Here is a 25,000-nt window from a genome sequence, read left to right as displayed (position 1 = left end):
AATAATAATAATAATAATAATAATAATAATAATAATAATAATAATAATAATAATAATAATAGGCCAACAGACCAGATATAGTTGTCAGAGATCATGAAGAAAACAATGCTTTCTAATTGATGTATCAATACCGGCAGATGACAACGGGTCTCTAAAAGAAATGGAGAAACTTTCAAAATACAAAGACCTGGAAATAGAGGTAACCAGAATGTGGAATCTAAAAACAGAAACAATTCCTATCATAGTAGGTGCATTAGGCATGATAAAAAAATATTCAGACAAATACATAACAAAAACACCCGGACTTACAAACACATATAACATACAGAAAATTGCACTACTAGGCACTGCACACATCCTACGCAGAACACTTTCCATACAATAACCATCAGAGCATCACAACAAATCACAGCACATACCTAAGGCACACAGAGCTGCGCTCGGTAGTGAAGTGAAAGCACGCTATAAAAATTAAACTACTGAATAATAATAATAATAATAATAATAATAATAATAATAATAATAATAATAATAATAGTAATGCTTTCAAATTTGACACAACTGCAACAATTTTATGGAAGGCGGTAAGTTGATTACATCGATCCCCGTGCTTAACAGGTACTTTTTCATCGACTCCGTAAAGATAAAGAGCGAAGTCGACGTCAGCGGAACTTGTAGTAAAGGCGAAGAAAATGTCACGAAACAAATACTTCAAGACATGAAAAGGACAAAAACTGCTCTATATACACAAGGAAGCGGTAAAATACGAAGATGGACCAGAGTACATTGAAACAATCAGTTGATAGCGCGGCGGATATGGTAAAATATGAAAAAATAAAAAAGAAAACACAAACAGAAAACTACAAAATATGCTCAAGAAGAACTATCTTCGTGGAGAAAACATACATTTATGGAACAGAACGATATTTTCCCCAGTGAACAAAATGGCTACCGTCGAGGTTCATATGAAAGCAAAGATCAACACCTAATGAATTGCATAATTCGTAAGAACTGTCACAATAAGCGCAGAAAATATCAGTTCCGCATGGATTAATCACAAAAGTCTTTTGATAGCATACTGCATTTGTGTATCTTGAAATCGCTGGACATCTTCAAACTTTTTTCCTGTAATTCCAAACTTCCTGAAGTTGAATATGAATTTCCGATTATATCACTATGATAGAGTACTAGCTTCCAACAATATTAACAGAAACTGCGGAATTTTCCAAGGTGACTTCATTTTATATCTAATGTTTTGCATAGCTCTAATACTCTTTACAAGTGAACTTAATACAGAGTAAAGGGTAAAATTGACAATAGCAAAATATGCCATTTAGTTTACATAGATGACTTAACAGTCTATGGCTTGGACAATGATGAGCTTGGAGGCTCATTATATACTGTGAAAGCATCCAGTAATGAAGTTGGGATAAAGTTTGTTCTTCATAAATGTGTTATGACCATTTTCCAGAAAGGGAAATTGAAGACCTGGAATTCAGTGGTGTTAGATGTTCACATAGTTATAAAAGAACTTGAATAGAAACAAACCAACAAATACCTAGGAATAAATGAAGGTGCTGGGATTTAGAATCCAAGCATGAAAGAGAAGATGAGGAAGGAATGTTATAGGAGACTTGCGCTAACCTGAAATATGAGCTAATCACAAGAAACAAAGTGTTGGCCATAAATTTCTCAGCAGTTTCAGTTGTTATCTATAGCTTTAATGTGTTGAACAGGAATATATGTGACGTAAACAAAATTGACAGAAAAGTATGGAAGCTGCTGACTTATAAAATGATGCACCGAGGGTTGAATAACCTGGCAACAAAACTGATAGAAATATATGGAAGCTGCTGACTTATAAAATGATGCACCCAGGATTGAATAGCTTGATGGAAGTCCGGCAACTACTGTTACAATGAAGGTGAAATTAGTGGCAAGGAAACAAGTGTATGAACAATTGGCTTTTAGGTGCGAGCAGAAATTTCTGCATGGCAAACATGTGACCAGCAGCAAACAAGCTGATGTCGACCAGAAGTACAATCATCGGTGACTACGGAACTCATTGCTAAAGGCAGAGAGCGAAGACTTAACCTTAGTTGTACAAGATCAAAGCTTATTGACACGGAACTACAAAACCAATGTGAGGAAAAATGGATTAGATCATAGGTGCTGATTTTGTAATGATGAGATTAAAGCAGCGGATGTAAAGTTTTGGCACCAGTGGAGCATGAATCAAGACATGACAGAGTTGGCCAGTACCTACACTGGTTAATATGTCTGCTTTATAAAATCAAAGCAGTTGACAATTCGTATAAGCTCAACCTTGAGGTTGTAACTAAGGGAGAAAAGGTACGATTCCTTGGGGCTTTCCAGTACATACAGACCGGACCATCAAAGTTGTGAAAGACCAAAACAATAGAGTTTGTTTATTGATCAGCATGAATATTTCTTGTGATCATAATATCTCGGCAAAAGTATTTGACAAAATCAGAAAATATAAAAATTTATTCACTGAAAGTGAAAAACTGACATTCCAAGACGGTTACAATACCAACGATTGTAGGAGCACTTGGAATGATAAATAAAGGAATTGAAAATTACTTGGGAATGACCCCTAGCGTTCAATCCATGCAATGAGTGCAAAAGATTGTTTTAATTGGTTCGTCAAATGTACTGAGGAGAGCATTGCCGCTGTGAGAACGATTATTAATGATGTACATTTTCTGATCACATTGTTTCATTTCATTTTAAAATGAATAATATGGTGTGTTTAATTTAATGGCCTATCAATATATACAGTGAGATCCTTCGCCCTAGGTGTCGGAAAGACACTCGGCAAGAAATAGAAATAAAATTGAAAGAAGAAAAAAAGAATAATGACTTCTTTTATTGTCCCGAAGGACTCAAGGCATACAGGACGATATATTCTTTTCTATTCTAGGCACAAGGCCAGAAATTTGGGGGGAGGGGAGGGGGGCAGTCGATTAGATCGATCCCAGTGCGTAACTGGTACTTAATTTATCGACCCTGAAAGGATGAAAGGCAAAGTTGACTTCGGTGGAATTAGAACTGAGAACGTAAAGGGAGACAAAATACCACTTGGGGAAATCCAAAAGATGTTGCTAAAAAGGGCTGCCCACATCTTTAGAAAAAAACCTATCAGTTTAAACGTCTGTGTTGCATTGCATGAAGATATTTTGCTACTGCCCATGCCACTTCCCCATCCCCAAATATTCAGTCATACTGTAATACTTCTTATCCTTCACTTGACCAAGGACGCTGGGTATGTCTCGGCAAGTGATTGCATCAAACATGCAGATTAGAAGTAATAATGATAATAATAATAATGATAATAATAATAATAATAATAATAATAATAATAATAATAATAATAATAATAATGATAATAATAATAATACAAATACATAACAAGAACACCAGGACTTACAAATATATACAACATACAGAAAATTGCACTACTGGGCACTGCATACATCCTACGCAAAACACTTTCAATACAGTAACCATCAGAGCACCACAACAAACCACAGCACATACCCAAGGCACAGAGAGCTGAGCTCGGTCGTGAAGTGAAAGCACGCTATAAAAATAAAACTACTGAATAATAATAATAATAATAATAATAATAATAATAATAATAATAATAATAATAATAATAATAATAATAATATAATAATAATAATAATAATAGTTGTTGTTGCTGTTGTTGTTGTTGTTGTCGTCGTTGTTGTTGTTGTTACTGCTGTTGCTGTTGTTAATTAGCATTGTGACTTCAACTGACATATTAAAACCAATTTGTTTTCGAAAATATCCAATTTTCAACATGAGTTTTAAAATTAGCATATACAATGTCCACACATTCATATTTTTTTCTTTTCAACTAATACGATTAGACCTAGCCTTCAGGCATTTTTTTCAGACTTTAACAGTGGAATTACTACACCTGCTACTAATATAGTTACCACTGTCGTCATTTACTTTGTATTTTTGTTGTTGTTGATGAATGTCACTGGAGTTCCAAGTCTTTCGATATTTCGTCTTCTAGGTTTTCTTGTTTGTATTTTTAGCAAAGAGACGTGAAACTAAGAAAATAGATAAATACATTTTCATTATTATTGATTTTGTCATTTATATACGTGATGTCTATTTACTTGTCAACGAGTGACGTTTTCATATGTTAGATTAAAGTTTATGGAAGCTATTTCATAATTAAATCTTCATTAATTGACACAGTTAGAGTTGTTTCTGTATTAAACTTGGAAACAAACACAAGGGGAGAGTAAAAGCACAGAAGAAATATACATTCAATATCCGTTTCTTGATATACACACAAATACATTTATAAACTGAGACACACCTATAGATTGTTGCTTAGTTAAATAGATAGATAGATAGATAGATAGATAGATAGATAGATAGATATATAGATAGATAGATAGATAGATAGATAGATAGATAGATAGTTAGATAGATAGATAGATAGATAGATATATAAATAGATAGACAGACAGATAGATAGATAGATAGATAGATAGATAGATAGATAGATAGATAGATAGATAGATAGATAGATAGATAGATAGATACGCAGATACAATATAGGCATCGATATATTTTATAGGCGTAACTCTGTGGTAAGGACCTTGTTTTCCAACCACATAGTTCGAGGTTCACTACCACCGTGTGCCACCTTAGCGTCATCTACTATGGTATCGGACTATTGACAGAAACTGGTTGAATCTAATTAGTGAAACGAGTAAAAGATATATATATATGTGTGTATATATATATATATATATATATATATAAAGTTAATCCAAACAAGAAAGCACAAAAAACACAACAACGCGAGGACGTGGAACAAATATAGTATTATTGGACGCTCAGGAACGAAGGAAAGAAGGAGGGTTTAACGTTTCGAGTGGAGCTCTTCGTCGGAAACATATGAGAAGGAAAGATCCCGAGAAGGGTAGACAGAGGAAAAAACTCGCCAACGGTACACACGAGGTCACATTTTGATAGATATAATGTATGTGATAATATATATACATATACATATATATATATATATATATATATATATATATATATATATATATATATATATATATATATATATTATATATATATATATAGATAGATATAGATAGATAGATAGATAGATAGATAGATAGATAGATAGATAGATAGACAGATAGATAGATAGATAGATAGATAGATAGATAGATAGATAGATAGATAGATAGATAGATAGAAGATAGATAGATAGATAGATAGATAGATATAATATGTGTGAGATAGATATAGATAGACAGAATATGTATATATATATATTATATATATATATATATATAAGTAAAGAGCAATGTAAAAACATTACGAAGGAATTATTATAAATGATCAAGATTATTTATGAATATATCAATGGCCAAACATGCCATCATAAAATATAAAGAAAAACGTTTATAATTATGAAGAAGTCACAGTTACAACTATCTATCTATCTGTCTGTCTATCTATCTGTCTGTCTATCTATTTAGAAAACCTTTACATATACGGTTATACATACATGCTCAAACACACACAGATATATATATATATATACATCCATACATATACGCACACACGTGCGCGCATACACACACACACACACATTTGGTACGCGCATAGATTTCACCCATCATGAAGATAAAATGCAGCAAATTTCGTTTCATTCACAAAAGAAAACCGCTTATGCGTAACGCGAACACAATCTACTTCCGATTAGCTGCATGTGTATGTATGTTTGTCTGAGTGTGTGTGAAAGCGTGTGTTTGTGTGCATGATTGCGTGTCAGTATTCATCTATGTCCATGAGTATGTATGTGTCTTAATAGCTGGATATGTCTATATGGATATGTATGTCGATGTGAGAGTGGGTTTATAAAACTCTTATAAGAGCATGCATGAGTAACTACGCAACTGCATAGTATGTGTGTGTGTGAGAGAGAGAAACACACACACACACAGACATACAGACAGACAGCCAGAGAGTTTGTGTGAGTTTGTGTGCGTGCATTTGTCTGCGTGAAGATATGCATAAACTGTATGACACAAAGCTGAAATGAACAGTGATCAAAGAATGTTACCTCAAGTAAAATGTCCGTTAATCTTCCTGTTATAAACAGACACCATCCTTCAAAGCAACTGTAGTTCCAGCGGTGGTACCAGCCGACATGTATTCTTTATGGATAGCCAGATCAGCCAATATTTCAGAATACATCTGTCGTACATGTAGTTGCACCAACGGTGTATAAGAAGCAAAAATGATGCGAAATATATTCAATCCAATTCTTGAAAATAAGAGTATCAATGCCTATTAGCGTTCAATATGGAGTTAGGACCTCTGTAGTTACAAACCAATGCTAAAATGCTAAAGGGAAAATATGAAAAATGTATGTAAGAAAAGATAAAACTTGAAGACGGTCGTGTATTTAATAAACTACACACACACACACAAATACACAAACTGTTTATTATAGCCGAAAAATCTTCACAAACTGTTATTCATAGTTTAACGTGAGTGTTCGTCGCTCAGGTTTGATCATACTTGTGATCATACTTTTATGATCCCAACTGTCCAACGAACGGTAAACTTAAACCATGAATAATAGTTTGTGAAGATTATTTAGGCTTCAAATATATTACTCTGCCTTTGGTAACCAAATACAATTTCTTCCTCCTAGTTTTGCATTAATATCCTTACTTGCAAATAAATATATATGTATATATATATATATATATATATATTATATATATATAAACAAGTCAAATTGCGATAAAATAAAATTAATTATTATCGCTGGTGAAACTAGCTCAGGCCATATATTATTCATATATCAGTACATTAAAAGGCGAAATATGTGCTAGAAACACAGAAGCTAGATAAATTTAGTGAAATGAAAATAAAAACATTTACTAACTCGGTTCCTCTTAGACTGCAATATATATATATATATACATACATACATACATATATATATATATATATATATATATATATAATATATATATATATATATATATATATATATAATATATATATATATATACATATCATTTAGGCATTCGGGCAACCAAATAAAACTTAAGAAAAATGTCTAATACCGGAAACATTCCTGTATACAATATTGCTCACTTCATTTGACATTGTTTCTAAATCAACAGCGCCCTCTGTGGAACCTGATAGAGAAACGTTTTACTCCCGTTGCATACAGGGTTGCCGAAAAGACGCATTCAAACCTCATTGGTATATACATAAATACATAGATACATACGGTAGATGTAGGTTCGGACCCTATTCGCGGCTTTACCATTCTTTGTCCAAAAGTTTCTTCAACGCAATATTTACACGTCAATAGTTATAGCTTTTCTACTTCGAGTTCCACCGTTCCAGAAATTGCATTACGTCACATTCTCTTGAAGTTTCTAAATTCTAATGACGTTCCAAATTATTAAAAGCTACTCGTTGAATTTTAGTGAAATTTTCCCCAGAAAAATAGCAACAGTTATATGCGCGTGGTTGTAAAGAAAATGTGAGGTTTTGCGCAAGTGTAAAGAACCGTGGTCATTTGCATGATTCCCACCAACTTTCAGTGTTCCAAACAAAGGCTCATCCACCCCTTACAAACCAGCTCACCTATCATTTTTGAACGCTGTTTATTTGCTTATTTCCACTTCTTCCATTTTTATGACTGTATGTGTTCAATTCAGTATGTACATCAAACAATGAAATTGGTATTTACTTGTTTACATGAGTTTTAATTACACTTTGCTAATAATTTGAAACAATGAATGTTTACCTTGGGCAAGTGTCTTCTACTATAGACTCGGGCCGACCAAAACCTTTTGAGTGGATTTGGTAGACGGAAACTGAAAGAAGCCCGTCGTATATATATATATATATATATATATGTTTGCGTGTATGTTTGTGTATCTGTGTTTGTCCCCCTAGCATTGCTTGACAACCGATGCTGGTGTGTTTATGTCCCCGTCACTTAGCGGTTCGGCAAAAAGAGACCGATAGAATGAGTACTGGGCTCACAAAGAATAAGTCCTGGGGTCGAGTTACTCGACTAAAGGCGGTGCTCCAGCATGGCCGCAGTCAACTGACTGAAACAAGTAAAAGAGTAAAGAGTAAAAAGAGTAATGAATGTTTACGTAAATTTGGTAATTGGCCGTGTTTTTTTGTGCTGTTTTATGGAACCTCGGTATATAAACAAACATAAATGCATGCATGCATATGTATACATATAAACTGAGAGAGAGAGAGAGAGAGGATGAGAGAGGGACAGGGATATCATGTAAAATAAGGCAATTACAACAACGGCCTAGACAAGAAGAAAAGTGGATCCCTGTACTGGTGTCCATGAACGTCTGTATGCGTTGCTCTAAAAATTGATCTACTGATTATAGAGGATTCTGAACAAATTTAGTTCTCATAATATTAAGCATAAGCGCTATTATCCAAGAGAAGCCGGACAACAGAATTTGTTCTGTCATGTCCTTTAAGAGTGTTTGAGAATTTAGTAACGATTAAATGAATGGAAGATAAGCGGCTCTAATTTACATTTGACAGCGAGCAGTATCCTACTGATATTTCTCTGACTCTCTGGATTAGAGGAATCGCAGATTATGAATCGTAATTAGTGTTAAATTAAACGCTTATGATTAAGGATAAATTATAAATTATGCGTGTGTGTGTGTGTGACAGCTAGTGTATATGTATGTATGCATCTATGTATATATGTATGTGTAAATAGATGTATGCTCGCATATATACATGTGTAAATGTATGTACGTATGTACGTTCGTATGTATGTGTAAATGTATGTATGCATATTACTGTCAATATTGATGTATATATCTGTGCTTATGCGTTTAAGACGTGTGTAAAATCTGAGGAAGGAAAATGAACAGTTTATACTAGAAGAATGGAATCCCTCTCACGAACTATCAATTCGGCTGCAGTGCTCCAAAACCCGGTTTTGTCTCCACCATTTTACCTTTTATTCATAAACTACGCCCCACCCCTCACAGCGCCACACACTTATACAGATGGTGTCATTCTTTATTCCTTTATTCTTCTCTAAACTTCTTCCCTTAATCGTCAACATGAAACTTGGACATCGTTCGGCCAGACTGCGCTGACTCTGGGTTTAGGACACTTGAAGTCATCTACCAGTAGTGCTAGTTCAAGTTAGTAGCCGTCAACATAACAAAGACACAATTGCTACACATACCAAGGAAAGAATATAATATTTCTCCGCGAAGCAAGAACATCACACTAACGCTATTAAATTTCACAGTGTTTGGAGATCTTCTCAGGCGAAATCATATCCTTGGCCCTTTTATTAAGCCTGGTCTTCCTCTTCAGAGTCACAAATACATTACAAACCGCAGCACTGTAAATCTATACATAAGATCACAATAAACTGCTACTCAATATAAAAGTGATCCTGGATGTAATAGTCTACAAAACATGCTGGGGTTAAACAACTACAACATCATTATATATACATCTACCCACGCATACAAACATATATACAAACATACTTGCATATATGCACACACACATATATATGTATGTATGTATGTATGTATGTATGTATGTATGTATGTATGTATGTATGTATGTATGCATGTATGTATGTATGTATGCATGTATGTATGTATATATGTATGTTTGTATGCATATATACACATACACACACTCTTTTACTTGTTTCAGTCATTTGACAGTGGCCATGCCGGAGCACCGCCTTTAGTTGAGAAAATCGACCACACGACTTATTCTTTTTAAGCCTACTACTTATTCTATCGGTCTCTTTTGCAGAACCGCTAAGTTACGGGGACGTAAACACACCAGCATCGGTTGTCAAGCGATGTTGGGGGGGACAAACACAGACACACAAACATAAACACACATACACACACACACACATACACACACACATATATATGTATACATATATACGACAGACTTCTTTCAGTTTCCGTCTACCAAATCCACTCACAAGGATTTGGTTGGCTAGAGGCTATAGTAGAAGACACTTGCCCAAGGTGCCACGCAGTGGGACGGAACCCGGAATCATGTACATACATATATATGCATATAAATGAATGCATACATTTAAATATAAGTGTATACATACATGCCCAAAAATATATACATTCAGCTAAATCTTACGCATATATATATATGTGTGTGTGTGTGTGTGTGTGTGTCTGTCTGTCTGTATGTATGCCTGTGCGTGCGCGTGCATATAATTGTGTACATACTTTCATATGAATACATTCATACCGGTATTCATTGACTGAAAGATAACGAACGTGAATACAAGTGCCGACCGAAATGGAATTCTTCCGAATAATCCTTGGAGTAACGTTACCCGACAGAGTGGGAAGCATGGAGATTAGGGGGAGTCTTCGCGGTAATTTGCTATTTGTCAGTACTGAAAAGAATCGGCTCCGGTGCTACAGACATGTGAAGAACATCGCTGAAAAGGATCACCAAAAGAGATTCTTCAACGTAATTCAATTGGAAGAAAACCGAGCAAAAGACATTCAGAAAAGTTTAATGACGATTGCTTCTCATAGGACCCTATGACAGAGCTGACTGAGAATCTACTCCACCTAATTCAGTCTTGCTTCATGTAATATTGCTTTCTCACAAAGGTCTGGCATTTTAGCTGAAGGAAGTATAACGTTAACTAAATCGATTCCACTTCTTTATTGGTGCTTTATAGTATCGACTCTGGAAAGAAGAAAGGCAATGTTGACCTCGACGAGATTTGAACTCATAATTTAAAGGACAGTAACCAAATATTATAAAGCCTTTTTGTCTTATTCTCTACCAATTCTGCTATCCAACTTAACTCGGTGTTTCAAATAGTTTCCAGTAGTGGAACAAAATCAAATATTTTGGAGGCGAACACAATCGGCAGTTGAACAGTTTCTAACACTTGTCTGGTTCTCAGTCGACTTCATAAGAAAGAAAACCAAAGTTGACTCTAGGTGAGATTTAAGCTCAGAACGTGTAGACGTGATTAAGCATACATACTATAAGATGACAAAAGCTGCTAGATGAGTTGGCCTAAATGTACAGAAGCCATTTTTAATTTCTTTTCAATTCTTTTCTCTCTGTTTTCGAAGACATCTGGCGAGAAGGACGTGCCCTACGCCCACAAAACTTCAACTGAAGAGAAGCTGAGTCAATCTGTTATTAAATACATGCTAAGTCTAACCTAACACCCTGAATACTATATTTGCTCACTCGCTGTTTCTCTTGTCACTCGTACACAAACTCACATATACATACCCGCCAACGTTTCCAATTGTTTCGCTATAAATCTGTCTCAGATTATTGGCCATATCAGCTATCATTCGTTAGTCTTTAGTCGTAACTCAAGATAGTTTTTTGTGTGTTTACGAACGAAAATCTGATTAGTTAGACAAGTTTAATATGATTTATACTTTACAGCAAAGTTTTAATCTGCCTGGCGGGCGGTCAAACATCTAGATAGCCTGAAGAGAACCTTGGTTTTATTACAGTGTGTATGAGTGCGCGCGCATATGTTTGTGTGTGCAAGCATGTTTGCATTATCTGATTGGTGAAATAAATGACAATGCCAGAATCAATGCTATCAGCTCAGCATTAGCGAGAAAGATTAATTTATAACATTATTTCAACTGAAAAAAAAATATTTAAAAAAGGTTAATATAAAATATTTAGACAACTTGGTAAAAAAAATTATCTAAAAATAACTCTAAATTCATTTTAAATCGCAAATAATTTAAATTGAAAAAAAAATAATGTTCAATGTTATAAATTTGTAAAGTATTGCAACGAAATGGTAGAAATGGAGTAATTAGTATTTTTGTTGTATTAGTTATCTAATTAAATCATGTTGTTGACTGTTTAACCAACGCAGCTGCTGCAATGAAGTATGTGGTGTTGATGGTCACAGGAGGAATGTTTCGTGGGGCTGCAGCGGCGGCGGGGCGGGGGGAGGGGGTTATTAGTAATGTGACGGGTTATGGGGGAAGACGCTGGGGGGAGCGCTTCATGGAGTTTAATATGTGTGTGTTTGTCTATGTGTGCGCGTGTGCGTGGGTACGTTTGTGTGCTTGTGAGAAATTTGTAAATAGAAAATGAAGGAGGTGGTTTGTCATTCATGGTAATGATAATGATGATGATGATGATGACGACGACGACGACGAGGAGGAGGTGGAGTTAGAGGATGAAAAAGTGGAGGATCGTGATGATGACGATGATGATGATGAACGAGTAAATGATTATAAAAGTTTTCTTTAATAACCTGACAAATGTTTGCCCGTCATCTTTACAGAGTATCGTTAAATTCCATAACAGTAATGGATTGAACTGCATATTTGATCGGTTGCTCATAATGTGTGGCCTGATTAATGTTTTAGCGGTGTTTCATCTGTCTTAACGTTCTGAGTTCAAATTCCGCCGGGTACTGGAGCTGATGCAATCGACTTGTCCCCTTCCCTCAAAAATTTAGGACCGTATGTCTATGGTAAAAAGGATTATCATTATTATTATTATTATTATTATTATTATTATCATCATTACTACTACTACTACTACTACTACTACTACTACTACTGCTACTATTATTATTATTGTAATCATTATTATTATTATTATTGTTGTTATTATTATTTTTATTATTATTATTTTTTTATTATTATTAAAAACGCACACCAGATCGGAGTGCTGGAAAAAATTCCTAACATCCGGCTGAAACAGATAACCTTGGATGCTAAGCATCTTCCTAAGTATCCTAGCTGCCCCTAATAATGCTGTTTTCTGAAGCTGCACTAAGTTTTATACGTGTTTCCTCTATCCATCTTTTCAAATCTTTAGGAATAGTTCCTAATGCACCTATGGATACATTTTACCCGCTCTTTCCACAGCCTTTTTAACTCAATGACTAGGTCCTGGTACGCTGCTGTTTTCTCTATGCCTCTCATATTGACTTTCTCATCATTTGGGATTGTAAAGTCAATTACCTGGCACTCTCTATTCTCTTGGTCTATTACTACTAAGTTAGGCCTTCTAGCTTCTATTAGTCTGTCAGTTTGAATGTTGAAATCCCACACTTTATACTTCTCTCAGACACTTTATTAGGTCCATGTTCATACGACTTATCAGAGCGGTCAAATCCTAGCTTTCTACATAAGTTTCAGTGGATCATTTTCCCTATGCTACTATATCTTTCTTGTATTCCTTCTGTGACAGCATACTACATACACTAACTATTTAAAATAACACTTTCCTCTTTCGATTTACATAACCTACACTAAGAATCTAACTGATTTTTGTCTATCTGGGATTTTATCCAATTAGTCCTCAATGTTTGATTTTGTGCTTCTACTAAGAAACACTCGGTTTCCCGTTTTAACTTTCTTTTATGAAAACACAACCATGATTCATTATTTCTATTTTCTGCAAAAATCCTTCGAAATATGCCATGCAAAGCCTTCTCTTGCAAGTCAGATAACATTGCTTCTTTTTTCTGATTTTTAAACATATATGACTTTTTGTTTTCTCCATTTCTTACTTTCAATCTAGCAGCTCTGAATAAAATTTCCCCCACTGCCACCAACATTGGAGGTTATGTCTACTCTGGATAACTAACACAGTCTTCTACTGATATTAAACCTTTTCCATCTTCACTTCTAAGTAAATATAATCTTGCTACTTCTGCTTTAACAAAAAGTCTTATATTTATATTAAATTATTTCTTAGTAATTCTGACTAGATTTGCTAATCCAGATTTTGTCTAATTTACAAAAGCTGCTGAGTATCTAAGTAACGGTACTGCCCAAGTATTTACAGACTTCACTAGATTCAAACCATTTAGTTTTGACTTCATTTACTTCTTCATCCATGTGATATTCTCATCTCTCTCTTTCATATCTGTACTTAGTACTCTGTCAGATTCTAATACCCATAAGTTTTTCTCTCTCTCAATGATTTTAAAGTATGGCCATCTGGTAACTAAATCTCTTTATTGCTGACTACCTGTCCTTTTCTATGACTAATATTTCTGTGACCAATATATATTTGCTGAAGAGTCTTACTCTTTGTATTAAAGAATCATTCTCATTTTATTCTTACAAAAGAGCTTCATGTCACTCAGACACAGCAAATGGTTAATTTTTTCCTTACTTTCTCTAAACTGCCATTGACTTCCTTAATACTAAACTGTGGGGGATTAAACATAACATGAAATATAAAAAGGCATAACGAGTCTCCCTGGAAATTTTCTTTTATAATATTAGCTTTTCCTAAGGCTATATTACATGAGTAAAGATCTACTTTACATTTCTTCATGCTATAAGCTAATTAAATCTCTTATCGTGTCTCCAAAGCTGAATATACTCAAACATTCGTTTATCTACGAGCGTTAAATCCTCTCATAGGCTTTCGCATAATCCATCCATGTCATTGTTAATTTTTTCTTTCTAGATTTCACTGCTTCGTTCCTTCAGCCTTCTTCCAACAACCTCCAATTCTGCATTCTTTCTAACACTTTACTCATTAATACACTAGTTAGTGTCAGCTCTGGCTACTTCCAACTAAAAACGTCTTCTCTCATTTTTCTTTAACCATGCTGCATTCTCATTATGATTAACTGTCTTATCTCAAATATCGTTCCAGAACTTTCTAGCTTCTTTTGCATTAGGCTTCTCATCTTCAGTACTTTCTTCTATTTATTTGGCGATAAAATCTCCTCAGGTGTCTCTCAAATAATCTGTTTTGTTGATACTGATCGATTCTTTTCTCATATTTGGAAAGCTTACCTGTTATTGCTACGATACTGTCATGACTGTCCAAAATCCAATTTTTGTCAAGAGAAGATTTAAATCTTTTTTGTTTCCTAACTTGTGTTGTTCCCAAGCTTCTATTCTATTCAAACTTAGTCTCAAATTCTTTACTGTATTTTCTAATCTCCATTTCCACAACTGTTCCTATTTCTTTGAGAAATACCTAGTCTGCTAGTAACTACGACTCCTCCGGCATAAAACAATAAGTTGAATGCGTGGGTGGCAGTCGCAAATGATTATCATGAAAACCGAAATTCACGTATATCTTGTGGAGGTTATGGGTATAAAGTGGGACTAATGTCTGGGGCGGTGAAGAGGGAATTTTTTCTCTTCCTTATTTTCTTCGTAACATCTGTGAATCCTTCATCTGAAGATGCTTCATCGTCAGCCAGTTCCTTGCTTGGGTTTGGTTCCTCTGTTTTCTTTTCAGTCTCTCTTGCAATTTTATCATAGTTTTGGTGATGATATCTGATTAGTTCTACTCCCCTCTCTCTATCCCTGAATATATATACATACATACAAGCATACATACATATATACATATATATATGTATGTATATATATGTATATATATATATATATATATATATATATATATATATATATATATATATATACATAATATATATACATATATATATATATATATATAGTTGAGGTTATAAGAGATGATGGTGTCATTGAGACCAAAATGTGACAGGTAATGCTGAATAAGTGCTATAGACAGACCATAGTTATGTTCCAGATTCGGTAATATTGCGAATAAAGGGTTCAACGTGTGTATATAAGAATTTTTTGCGTAATAGGATAAAGAAAACCAAGGATGTATAGATATTAGAGCATTTAAGACCTTCTATCTATAAATGCTCTAATATCTGTACAGCCTTGTTTTTTTATCTTATTACGCGAAAATTCTTACATAAATATATATATACATACATATATATATATAAACCAGCTTTGAGAAGAAGAAGAAACGAAACGAAATCAAACGAATCGAATCGACGCGAAGGCGCTCAGTCATACAATAGTGTAATAAATAAAATATATGCATACATACAAACATATATGTACGTACCTACATCTACATGTATATATACATGCATATATAAATATATATACGTGTGTATAGGACACCACAAATAGACGTAGAACTCAACGAGAAACGAAAACGTAAAAACAGCATGGAACGGACCATTTTTTAACAACGAAAAAACAGAGTACAAGACAACTACACAAGGAAAAATCCCCTTCATCAGCTGTCCCTAGTTCAACAACTCCAGCGTGTTTCGAAGGTGAGGACAGAACACGTCTCGTCGAAATAGTCCTTCCTGCGAAAGAATTAAATAAAATTCCTTTGCAGAGGGGTAAAAACAAGGAAAAAGAATGTGACAAAAACAGGACGTAAAAACAATACAATTAAAAACAAATACAAAATAAAAATACAATTACAAAAAATATAGTACAAGAAGGAATAGAAACAGGACAGGAAAACAAATAAAGAGGGCCTATAAGCCTAGACGAAGAAAAAATTATATATATATATATATATATATATATATATATATATACAGATAGAAGATACAAAGAAAACAATGACGAGTCATTCGGAGTTTGCTTTCCTCAGTCGATTTCCAGATTATCTTTGCAATTTCGGCTAGTTATACTTGAGATTGCTACAATCTGGCCAGCCCTGAGGAAAGACTAAGCTAAGAGCATTATATTCCTTGGAATTGTAGTGTCCAGCGTGCTAACGTTTCTGGCAGCTCGCTGTTTTAATAAGTAAATTTAAATTGAAAACTGTTTTGTCTCAAAGAATTCAGTACGTCACGCCATAGCTTAGTCATACCGATTTAAGGAATAGGCTGTAATGAATTATTTCCCTTAGTTAATTTTATTTCCTTTTAACACATTCTGGGTACAACTGTCGTTTATCACATTTTTACATCCCTATATACATTGTAAAATCCTCTTTAATAACGCATTCTTTCTCATATATATGGCTGCTACTGGGCAATAATGTGATTCTTTGTCTTCATCTTCTTTTTGCCATCATCTTTTCGTTTTCTTTCTCGTTTTCATCTTTTTCATTTTCCTCTTCTTTTTTCTCCTTTTTCTTCTGCTCCCCCTCCACTTCTTCCTTCTTCAGTTTCCTTTTTCTGTAATGCACTGCATGCCGTAACCATCATTTTGTTTTCTTGAACTTATTCTACTCCCTGTAAACAAAAACTCGCTCTCTTTATCAATTCTTTCCTCGACGCTCTTTTACTCCTCCTCCTCCCCCTCCTCCTCCTCCCCCTCATCATCATCATCATCATCATCCTACCCTTTCTTCTCTTCGTCTTTCTCCTCTTTTTTCTCTTCATCCTGTTTCTCCTCCTTCTTCTCCTTCTTCTTCTCCTCCCCCTCCACTTCTTCCTTCTTCAGTTTCCTTTTTCTGTAATGCACTGCATGCCGTAACCATAATTTTGTTTTCTTAAACTTATTCTACTCCTGTAAACAAAAACTCGCTCTCTTTATCAATTCTTTCCTCGACGCTCTTTTACTCCTCCTCCTCCCCCTCCTCCTCCTCCCCCTCATCATCATCATCATCATCATCCTACCCTTTCTTCTCTTCGTCTTTCTCCTCTTTTTTCTCTTCATCCTGTTTCTCCTCCTTCTTCTCCTTCTTCTTCTCCTCCCCCTCCACTTCTTCCTTCTTCAGTTTCCTTTTTCTGTAATGCACTGCATGCCGTAACCATAATTTTGTTTTCTTAAACTTATTCTACTCCCTGTAAACAAAAACTCGCTCTCTTTATCAATTCTTTCCTCGACGCTCTTTTACTCCTCTTTCTCCTCCTCCTCCTCCTCCTCCTCATCATCATCATCATCATCATCATCATCATCCTACTACTCTTTCTTCTCTTCCTCTTTCTCCTCCTTTTTCTCTTCATCCTGTTTCTCCCCCTTCTTCTCTCCTCCTCCTCCTCCTCCTCCTCATCATCATCATCATCTTCATTAACATCGACACAACTACCGCACTCTATTTCCGTACTCACTGGACATTTACACATTCCGTCCGCCCATATCCGCTATTCCGTTATTCATTTCATTCCCATCTAACTTCTCCACAACTTCTAGCTAGTTTCTCTCCATCTCCCACCGGCGCAAGACTCGATGAAATATCTAACTAATTTCTGTAGTAATTACCTGCTCATCCTTGCTCCTCCATTAACAACTATTGTTGTGTCGGGTTAATCAGCACAGAACAGCTAATCAGATATTCTTAGTTTAAATGTACCATTAATTAGCAGTTCTCTCCAACGTTATGCCGCCATTATCAACAACCGTACAACAGCAGTAGCAAAGTAACAGCCATCTTTTTATTTTATTTTGGTATCATTTTCAGGTTATTTTTCCCCCCTCTTTTTACATTTGTATTTATTTACAGATTCATTAGGTTCAGAAAATAAAATATTCGGTTCAACGATGCAATATATTTATTTGTTCTGCTTCTCGCTGCACCATTATTATACAAAAAAACACGAAACTAATGTGAAGATTGTTTTAAAGGCTTGTTAAAGATGTCTTTTTGGTGAGTGGTAACGGTTGCAGTTGTAGTGGTAGTGATGCTGTGGTTGTAATTTTGCGATGGTGGTTGTAATGGTGGAGGTTGGGAAAATGGTATTTGTGGTGGTGGTGGAGGGGTTTATGATGGTGATAATAGTTAAATGATTCATTGGAAACTGAAGTGAACAAAAGAACCTGCTTCTTTTTTTTTTACTTCTTTCTTTAGGACGGGGCTGTTTCTTCATATGATGAATACCTCCATAATAATAATAATAAAAATAATAATGATGATGATGATGATGATGATGATGATGATGATGACGGCGACGACAGGAAGAAGAAGGAGGAGGAGAATAATAATAATAAGAAGAAGAAGAAGAAGAAGAAGAAGGAGGATGAGAAGAAGAAGAAGAAGAAGGAGAATAATAATAATAATAATAATAATAATAATAAGAAGAAGAAGAAGAAGAAGAAGAAGAAGGAGGAGGAGGAGGAGGAGGAGGAGGAGGAGGAGAAGAAGAAGAAGGAGGAGGAGGAGGAGAAGAAGGAAGAGAAGGAGGAGAAGAAGAAGAAGAAGAAGAAGAAGGAGGGGGAGAAGAAGAAGAAGAAGAAGGAGAAGGAGAAGAAGGAGGGGAGAAGAAGAAGAAGAAGAAGGAGAAGGAGAAGAAGAAGAAGAAGAAGAAGAAGAAGAAGAATATGACGATATAGAATTTGTACAAGCAATAATGATCATAACGGCGACTGTGTTAGTGGTGGTGGTGGTGAGGGTTTGTGATGGTGGTTGGGGCGGTGGTGGCGGCGGCAGGAAGGGGTGGGGGTTGTTTCGGAGGCAACCCCTCGTTAATAATATTAAACATTGATAGTAAATAGCAGAAAAGGGAACGTGATCGATTAATGTTTCTCAAGAGAGAATGACCTACAAGAAATAGCAACGAAATTCTTCCTACAAGTTACGTAACATCGTCTTGTAAACGAAACAACACTTTAGGTAATATGATCCTTGATATGATATGCCCGAAAGAAGGATGTGGTAGTCAGGGTTGGGTTGTGCTGCGTTTGGTTTAGGGATCCTCTACTGGCCAGGGGTTAAACAACAATATTTGATAAAAATGTTTATGACATCTATTCGTCTGTTGTTTATGAAACATGTTGCGATATCAATCACCGAAGAATATATTGAATTATGGCTGTTGCTGTTGTTGTTTAACCCCTGGTCAGGCCACGTCAAGCAGCACTCTGATCAACATCATTCCATCAAAGTCCATCCTGTATTTTCGGAGGAGATTTTAGGGCATTTAAGAAAATATTTTGCTTGCTATTTATGCGTATTGTTCTGCACTTCAAGATCAAATCTTACCGAGGCCAGCATTGCTTCCTTTTCTCTCCTTCCCTTTTTTACATTTGGGGGTCATTAAAATAATGGTCCCATCTGGAGCACTGAATTGACGGAATTCTTTAAATGTGGTGCCTTGTGATATTTATTCTTGTTCTTTGTTCTTGTGGGATTTAATATAATCGTGGATGTTGTTATTACAAAATTTACTGGAATCAGACAGCAAAAAAATTCTAATGAGGCCGCTATTACTGCAAGAATTAGCAGCCAAGTCTTTTTCATTTCATACATTAGTGTTCCAAATACCAGTAAATAATGAATTATAATTTTCGAGGTTTCTAGGCGAGGCTTTTGGTCGTGTGTTGAAATGGAAGCAATTTAAACGTAGAAGACATTTGTTAGTGACTCAACAATAGGCAAAGCGTTTTAGCTTCACTTAAACATTTCTTAATAAATGTTTAAGTAAAGTTAGCAGTCTAACTGCTCGCGAATGGTCGACGCGTCTTCCACGCTGCAACGCTTTACAGATTATAATGTTCTGGATAGGAGCTGTTGTCCAAAATATAAATATGTCTGGATGGTTGGAGGCGTAAAATCTGGTTGGTAACAGGAATAACGAATCGGGGCCGAGTTGTCTTACAACAACTACAACAACGACTATAAAAATCATTTCTTTATGAAGCCATGTAATGAGGATTTTTCAGGTTATTGTAATTCTTCAAGAAGGCGATGTTGAAAAAAAGAAAACAGATATCTTAATAACCATAATCTAATTGTGGTAGCATGAACGGACCGTGCTAAAGCGAGAGGACAGTTTTGAAAGGAAAACAGCAAGAGTTGTATAACCCAACAAAAGTGGTTGAGTGACCAACTAGAAATAGTAAATCTCTCAAATGAAAATCTTGTCTTAATAAGGAGATCCGCTGGATAACGTAGCCGAAAATACAAAATACTAGAAGCAAAAGACAGGAACGTCATAACTGGAAAGACTTTATGGGGTCCATTCCATTATGGTTGACCTGGAATTAACCAACATTATCAATAACAAAAACAACCACCAAATTATCAATATACAAACGCATTCATATAAAAGAAATCTCTATATAGTACTTCATTGTGGAACTTGTATCGTATTGCACCATATTATGAAAATAGTACCATTAGGTATCTTAAGGTATTAAACGGTACCAGTTGTGGAAATCTGTCAGTCTATGGAATACAGATATTTAATAACCACTATTAATAATAAAAGGAGTAACATTTGAAAGCAAGTCTAATTGCGTTCAACTGGACTGTATTTTGTCCACAGATTATAATATTTGTAATTCATGCATACGCTGTATGTATACAGTGTATGTATTATATACGTCCGTTGTACACATGTATTTCATGTATGTGTTTTATACCTTATAGAAATACTTAGTTTCGTACTTCGTATCTGCACGCTGTATATATAAATTGTGTGTGTGAACGTGTGTATGTGTTTGCACGTATATATATAGCGAGAAAGAGAGAGAAAGAGATAGATATAGATATACACACACACATACATACATGCATACGTACATACATAAATATGTATATATATGTATATATATATATATATATATATATATATATATATATATATATATACATGTATATATATATACACACATATTTATGCATGTATGTATGTATGTGTCTATATCTATGTCTATCTATCTATGTCTCCCCCCGCGCTCTCTCTTTCTCGCTGTATATATATATATATATATATATTTGATATCTAGACATTGTAACCGTTAGGCATTCTGCACGCATAAATACCCCGACCTTTAATTGGAGATCTGTTATAAAAATCAATCCCGTCATTCAGTTATGTTAAACAATCAATACTAAAGATATTAATCGAACATTATCGAAGAATATGGATTGTTCGGAGGTTTAAATGTCGCCTCTGTCATTGCGTTACTAAATATCTCTGATCGTTAACGAACAAGGTCGTATATAGCACCACAATATAACCATGTAGTATACATCCACTTCATATTCTATATATAACGATCGTTTTACGAGGCAGCTCTGTGATCAGTTCACAATATTCTCCAATGATTTGATGTTAGGATGCAATGGATTTTGACAAACGTAATTTACTATCTTTAGTTCGATCACATTCTATTATATGCTAAGCTCCATCTTCCCTGATTTATTTAAGCCTCGAGAACAATATTCGCTATTTATAGACGAGGCTGTATGAAATGCGGGGTCAGATAGGGTTACTTCTCCGTCTGTTAAAAGAAAGATTCCACATCATAAACACACACCAAAAAAAAAAAGGAAAAAGGAAGAAATTATATATACATTCTTTCTCGTAAAACATGGTTGATTTGTCAGCCACAATGTTATGCTAATATCATTGGAATGGTGTGGTTATTATTAGCGTTATTAAGTGACAATAGTAAATCTGGAATCTCTCTCGGTCGTCTTAGCTTTTGCGGGTTGTCATTAAAAGTGATTTGATTTAGACGTAAGAATAGTCTGTGAGAGAAAGCGAGAAAGGACAAGACAAAGGGAGAGTAAGAAAGAAAGAAAGAAAGAGGAGAGAGAGGGAGAGAGAGAGAAAGAAGTAAAGAAATCAGGAAGAGCGAGAGAGAGAAAAGGAACATGGTGCTTTTGATGGAATCGATTATGAACGCTTCAAAGTCAAAAGCAATCGTGATTTTATATGATATCCATGTAACAATATTACAAAGATATGATAAAATTTTCCCTTCAAATGTCTTACTGGAATCACAGTCAAACATTTCATATTCTTCAGTGTTATTCTATGTTGCCTTCGTTTCATGTCGTAGAAGTACTCATGTTTTCAAAAACGTTTGAAGTTCTTGTTGCTATTGTTGTTTCACTTCATCTCACCTTTATATCTGTGATGCACGATATGTCACCTATAACTATCCCGTCAGCCCCTTTTCTTTGGCATTATGTATCTCCCTGTAAATCTTCCTATTTTCAAGACGCCATGGTGTTATCTGAGGGTGATTTAACTGCTCTTTCTCTCAGTTCAATCGATTTCATCTGTTATCCATAGCTATGCCACGTAGATCTCTCAGATTGTCACGATCTTGAAAGCTGTGGATCTACCAAACCTAAGCTTTCGCAATTATCAAATCTTTACCCTTGGTATGGTATCCTTGTAACTATACAGAGGCGTCCAGTTCGGGAGTTGGTGTACATCCTCCAGTACCTTCCATATATATGTATCACTGCATATCTTTCGATCCTTCGCTTTTGGGAGTAACAGCTAGGGTATCTTAGCTTCTCCTAGCTGCCCACCTTTTACACCAAGAATATCTTTGTCGTGTAATAGTTATGAATTTCCGCGCGAGCCGCTGTTACTTACAAGCAGTGTTCCCGACGATTGAGAACAAATATTCACCATATAATCAATATAGTTTCCTTCTATGTCTTGTTCTGAATTGTCTTAGGATCCGATCAACCAGTCACCTTGCGTAGCTCTCTGGTCTTGTATGTACCGATTGCCATATATATGTGAGCTGAAAGCGAAATGCTTGAAATTTTTTAGCATTAAACTACGTGTTGTATTTATTCAGCCCACACGAATATACGAATATTGCAGCCAGAAATTTCAGTAGTTTTACGGTGGCTTCGTGATCCCAAACGGCCTGTGATACGCTTGTATCGTTTCCACATCTAGTGAGAGCGGTTGTCTGTATGATTTAGTTAATGTCTGATAAAGCTAGCTACCACAAACGGTCTTTGTCCCAGCATACCACTTAGAATTGATTTGAGAACACCACTGGCTACAACTGCCTGATTTCTCCCTTTTAAAAAGTGATAAAGCCATTTCCTTAGTTTTCTTACTATACTAAACTGACACAGATTGAGTTCATAGCATCTCCAGATCAATTTTATCGAAGAGCCTGAACAAAGTTGAGATACATCTCATATATATTTAGATGATTGTTAAGCTATGAGTTTATATTATTATATAGTACTATAAGTGCACGTTATAATAATAAAGAAGCTGTGTGGGGCGGAGCAACTTCCTAATTGTAGCTGTGCTGCGTGTCAGTGAGCAAACCTTCTTCTTTTATGAAATATGTTCTGTTTCTTTCAGACAATCGTCCCATGACTGCTGATGTGTGAAGTTACGCGTGCAATTTTGATGTTCTCTGGTTCCTCTTCTGGGGATAGGGCATAACAGTGGTCCATTGATGTCCGATGATTCATAATTCATACTCTGATTCATCAAAAAATGTGTTGGAAGGTTTCTCATGGGCTATTAATGGGGTTCGACAGCAGGCACGTTAGGTTGGTAGGAAGTACTGAAATCCTTAGGCAGCCCCTAAATCGATTTTACATCTGCTATTAACAATGTCAATGATTAAGTATTACGAAGAGGTGTTGAAAAGTAACTGGCTTTGAGTAAGAGAAAATGCAAGAGGATCAGTTAATTATGATTTTATTCAACATTTTTCTCTCTCGGGTTTACACAGTTATTGCAGTAGTCTTCCAGTTTTACCAATCCCAACAAGGCCCTTCGCGATACCCTTAAAGCCAGGTACATTTCAGTACCCCATCGTAAATAAACCCCAGTTACTGAACATGTGGGGGTCTGTAACATAAGCCTCTACTATTTCCTTCTCTGTTTTACTTTCCCTTCAATATATTACACCTAAGCAAACTCATATTCTAGCATATTCTATATTTTCAGTTGAATAATTAAATTAAAACAGAAAACACAAACAAGATCAACCAATATTTCACAGTTAATCTTGCTGAGAAAACTGAACATCGTTAGAGATACATTCCTACGAGTAATATTGTTAGTTTTCTGTTAATCATAGTTAAAGATGTTTTTCAAATAATTCATGTGATATGACGATATCCTGTTGTAGGAAATTTTTAGAAATATCATTAAAAAAAAACACGAGAAATGTATTAGTTGTATGAAGGTATTGTATTAAATAATTCATACCGCTTCCTGCTTACCTGTCTGCCATATTTGTCTCTGTGGATTCTTGACGTTTGTAACAGTTACTCAACCATTGGGTGATATTTAAGTTGAACTCTGTCAATTCCCATGACAGACGTGACAATATTGTCAGTAATTCAGTCATGTTGCTTAGCAAAAAACATATTTTTAATAAATAGAACAGAGTAAATAAAAAACAAAAGAATGACTGCAAAAAAA

General features: G+C 35.1%; 1 protein-coding gene across 1 annotated transcript in view; it reads left to right on the top strand.

Moving 5' to 3' along the window:
- Positions 1-25,000, top strand: part of LOC115221009 (GATA zinc finger domain-containing protein 14-like) — a gene marked incomplete at both ends in the record, with an annotated part of 273,917 nt that overhangs the window by 209,915 nt on the left and 39,002 nt on the right. Inside the window, 2 exon segments of the mRNA XM_029791226.1 lie at positions 3,322-3,424; positions 3,623-3,694. Coding sequence (XP_029647086.1) covers positions 3,322-3,424; positions 3,623-3,694 — 175 coding nt within the window.

Source organism: Octopus sinensis, linkage group LG17 (genome assembly GCF_006345805.1).
Source record: "Octopus sinensis linkage group LG17, ASM634580v1, whole genome shotgun sequence".
In the NCBI taxonomy this organism is placed as follows: Eukaryota; Metazoa; Mollusca; class Cephalopoda; order Octopoda; family Octopodidae; genus Octopus; species Octopus sinensis.
This window is presented reverse-complemented; position numbering and strand designations above follow the sequence as displayed.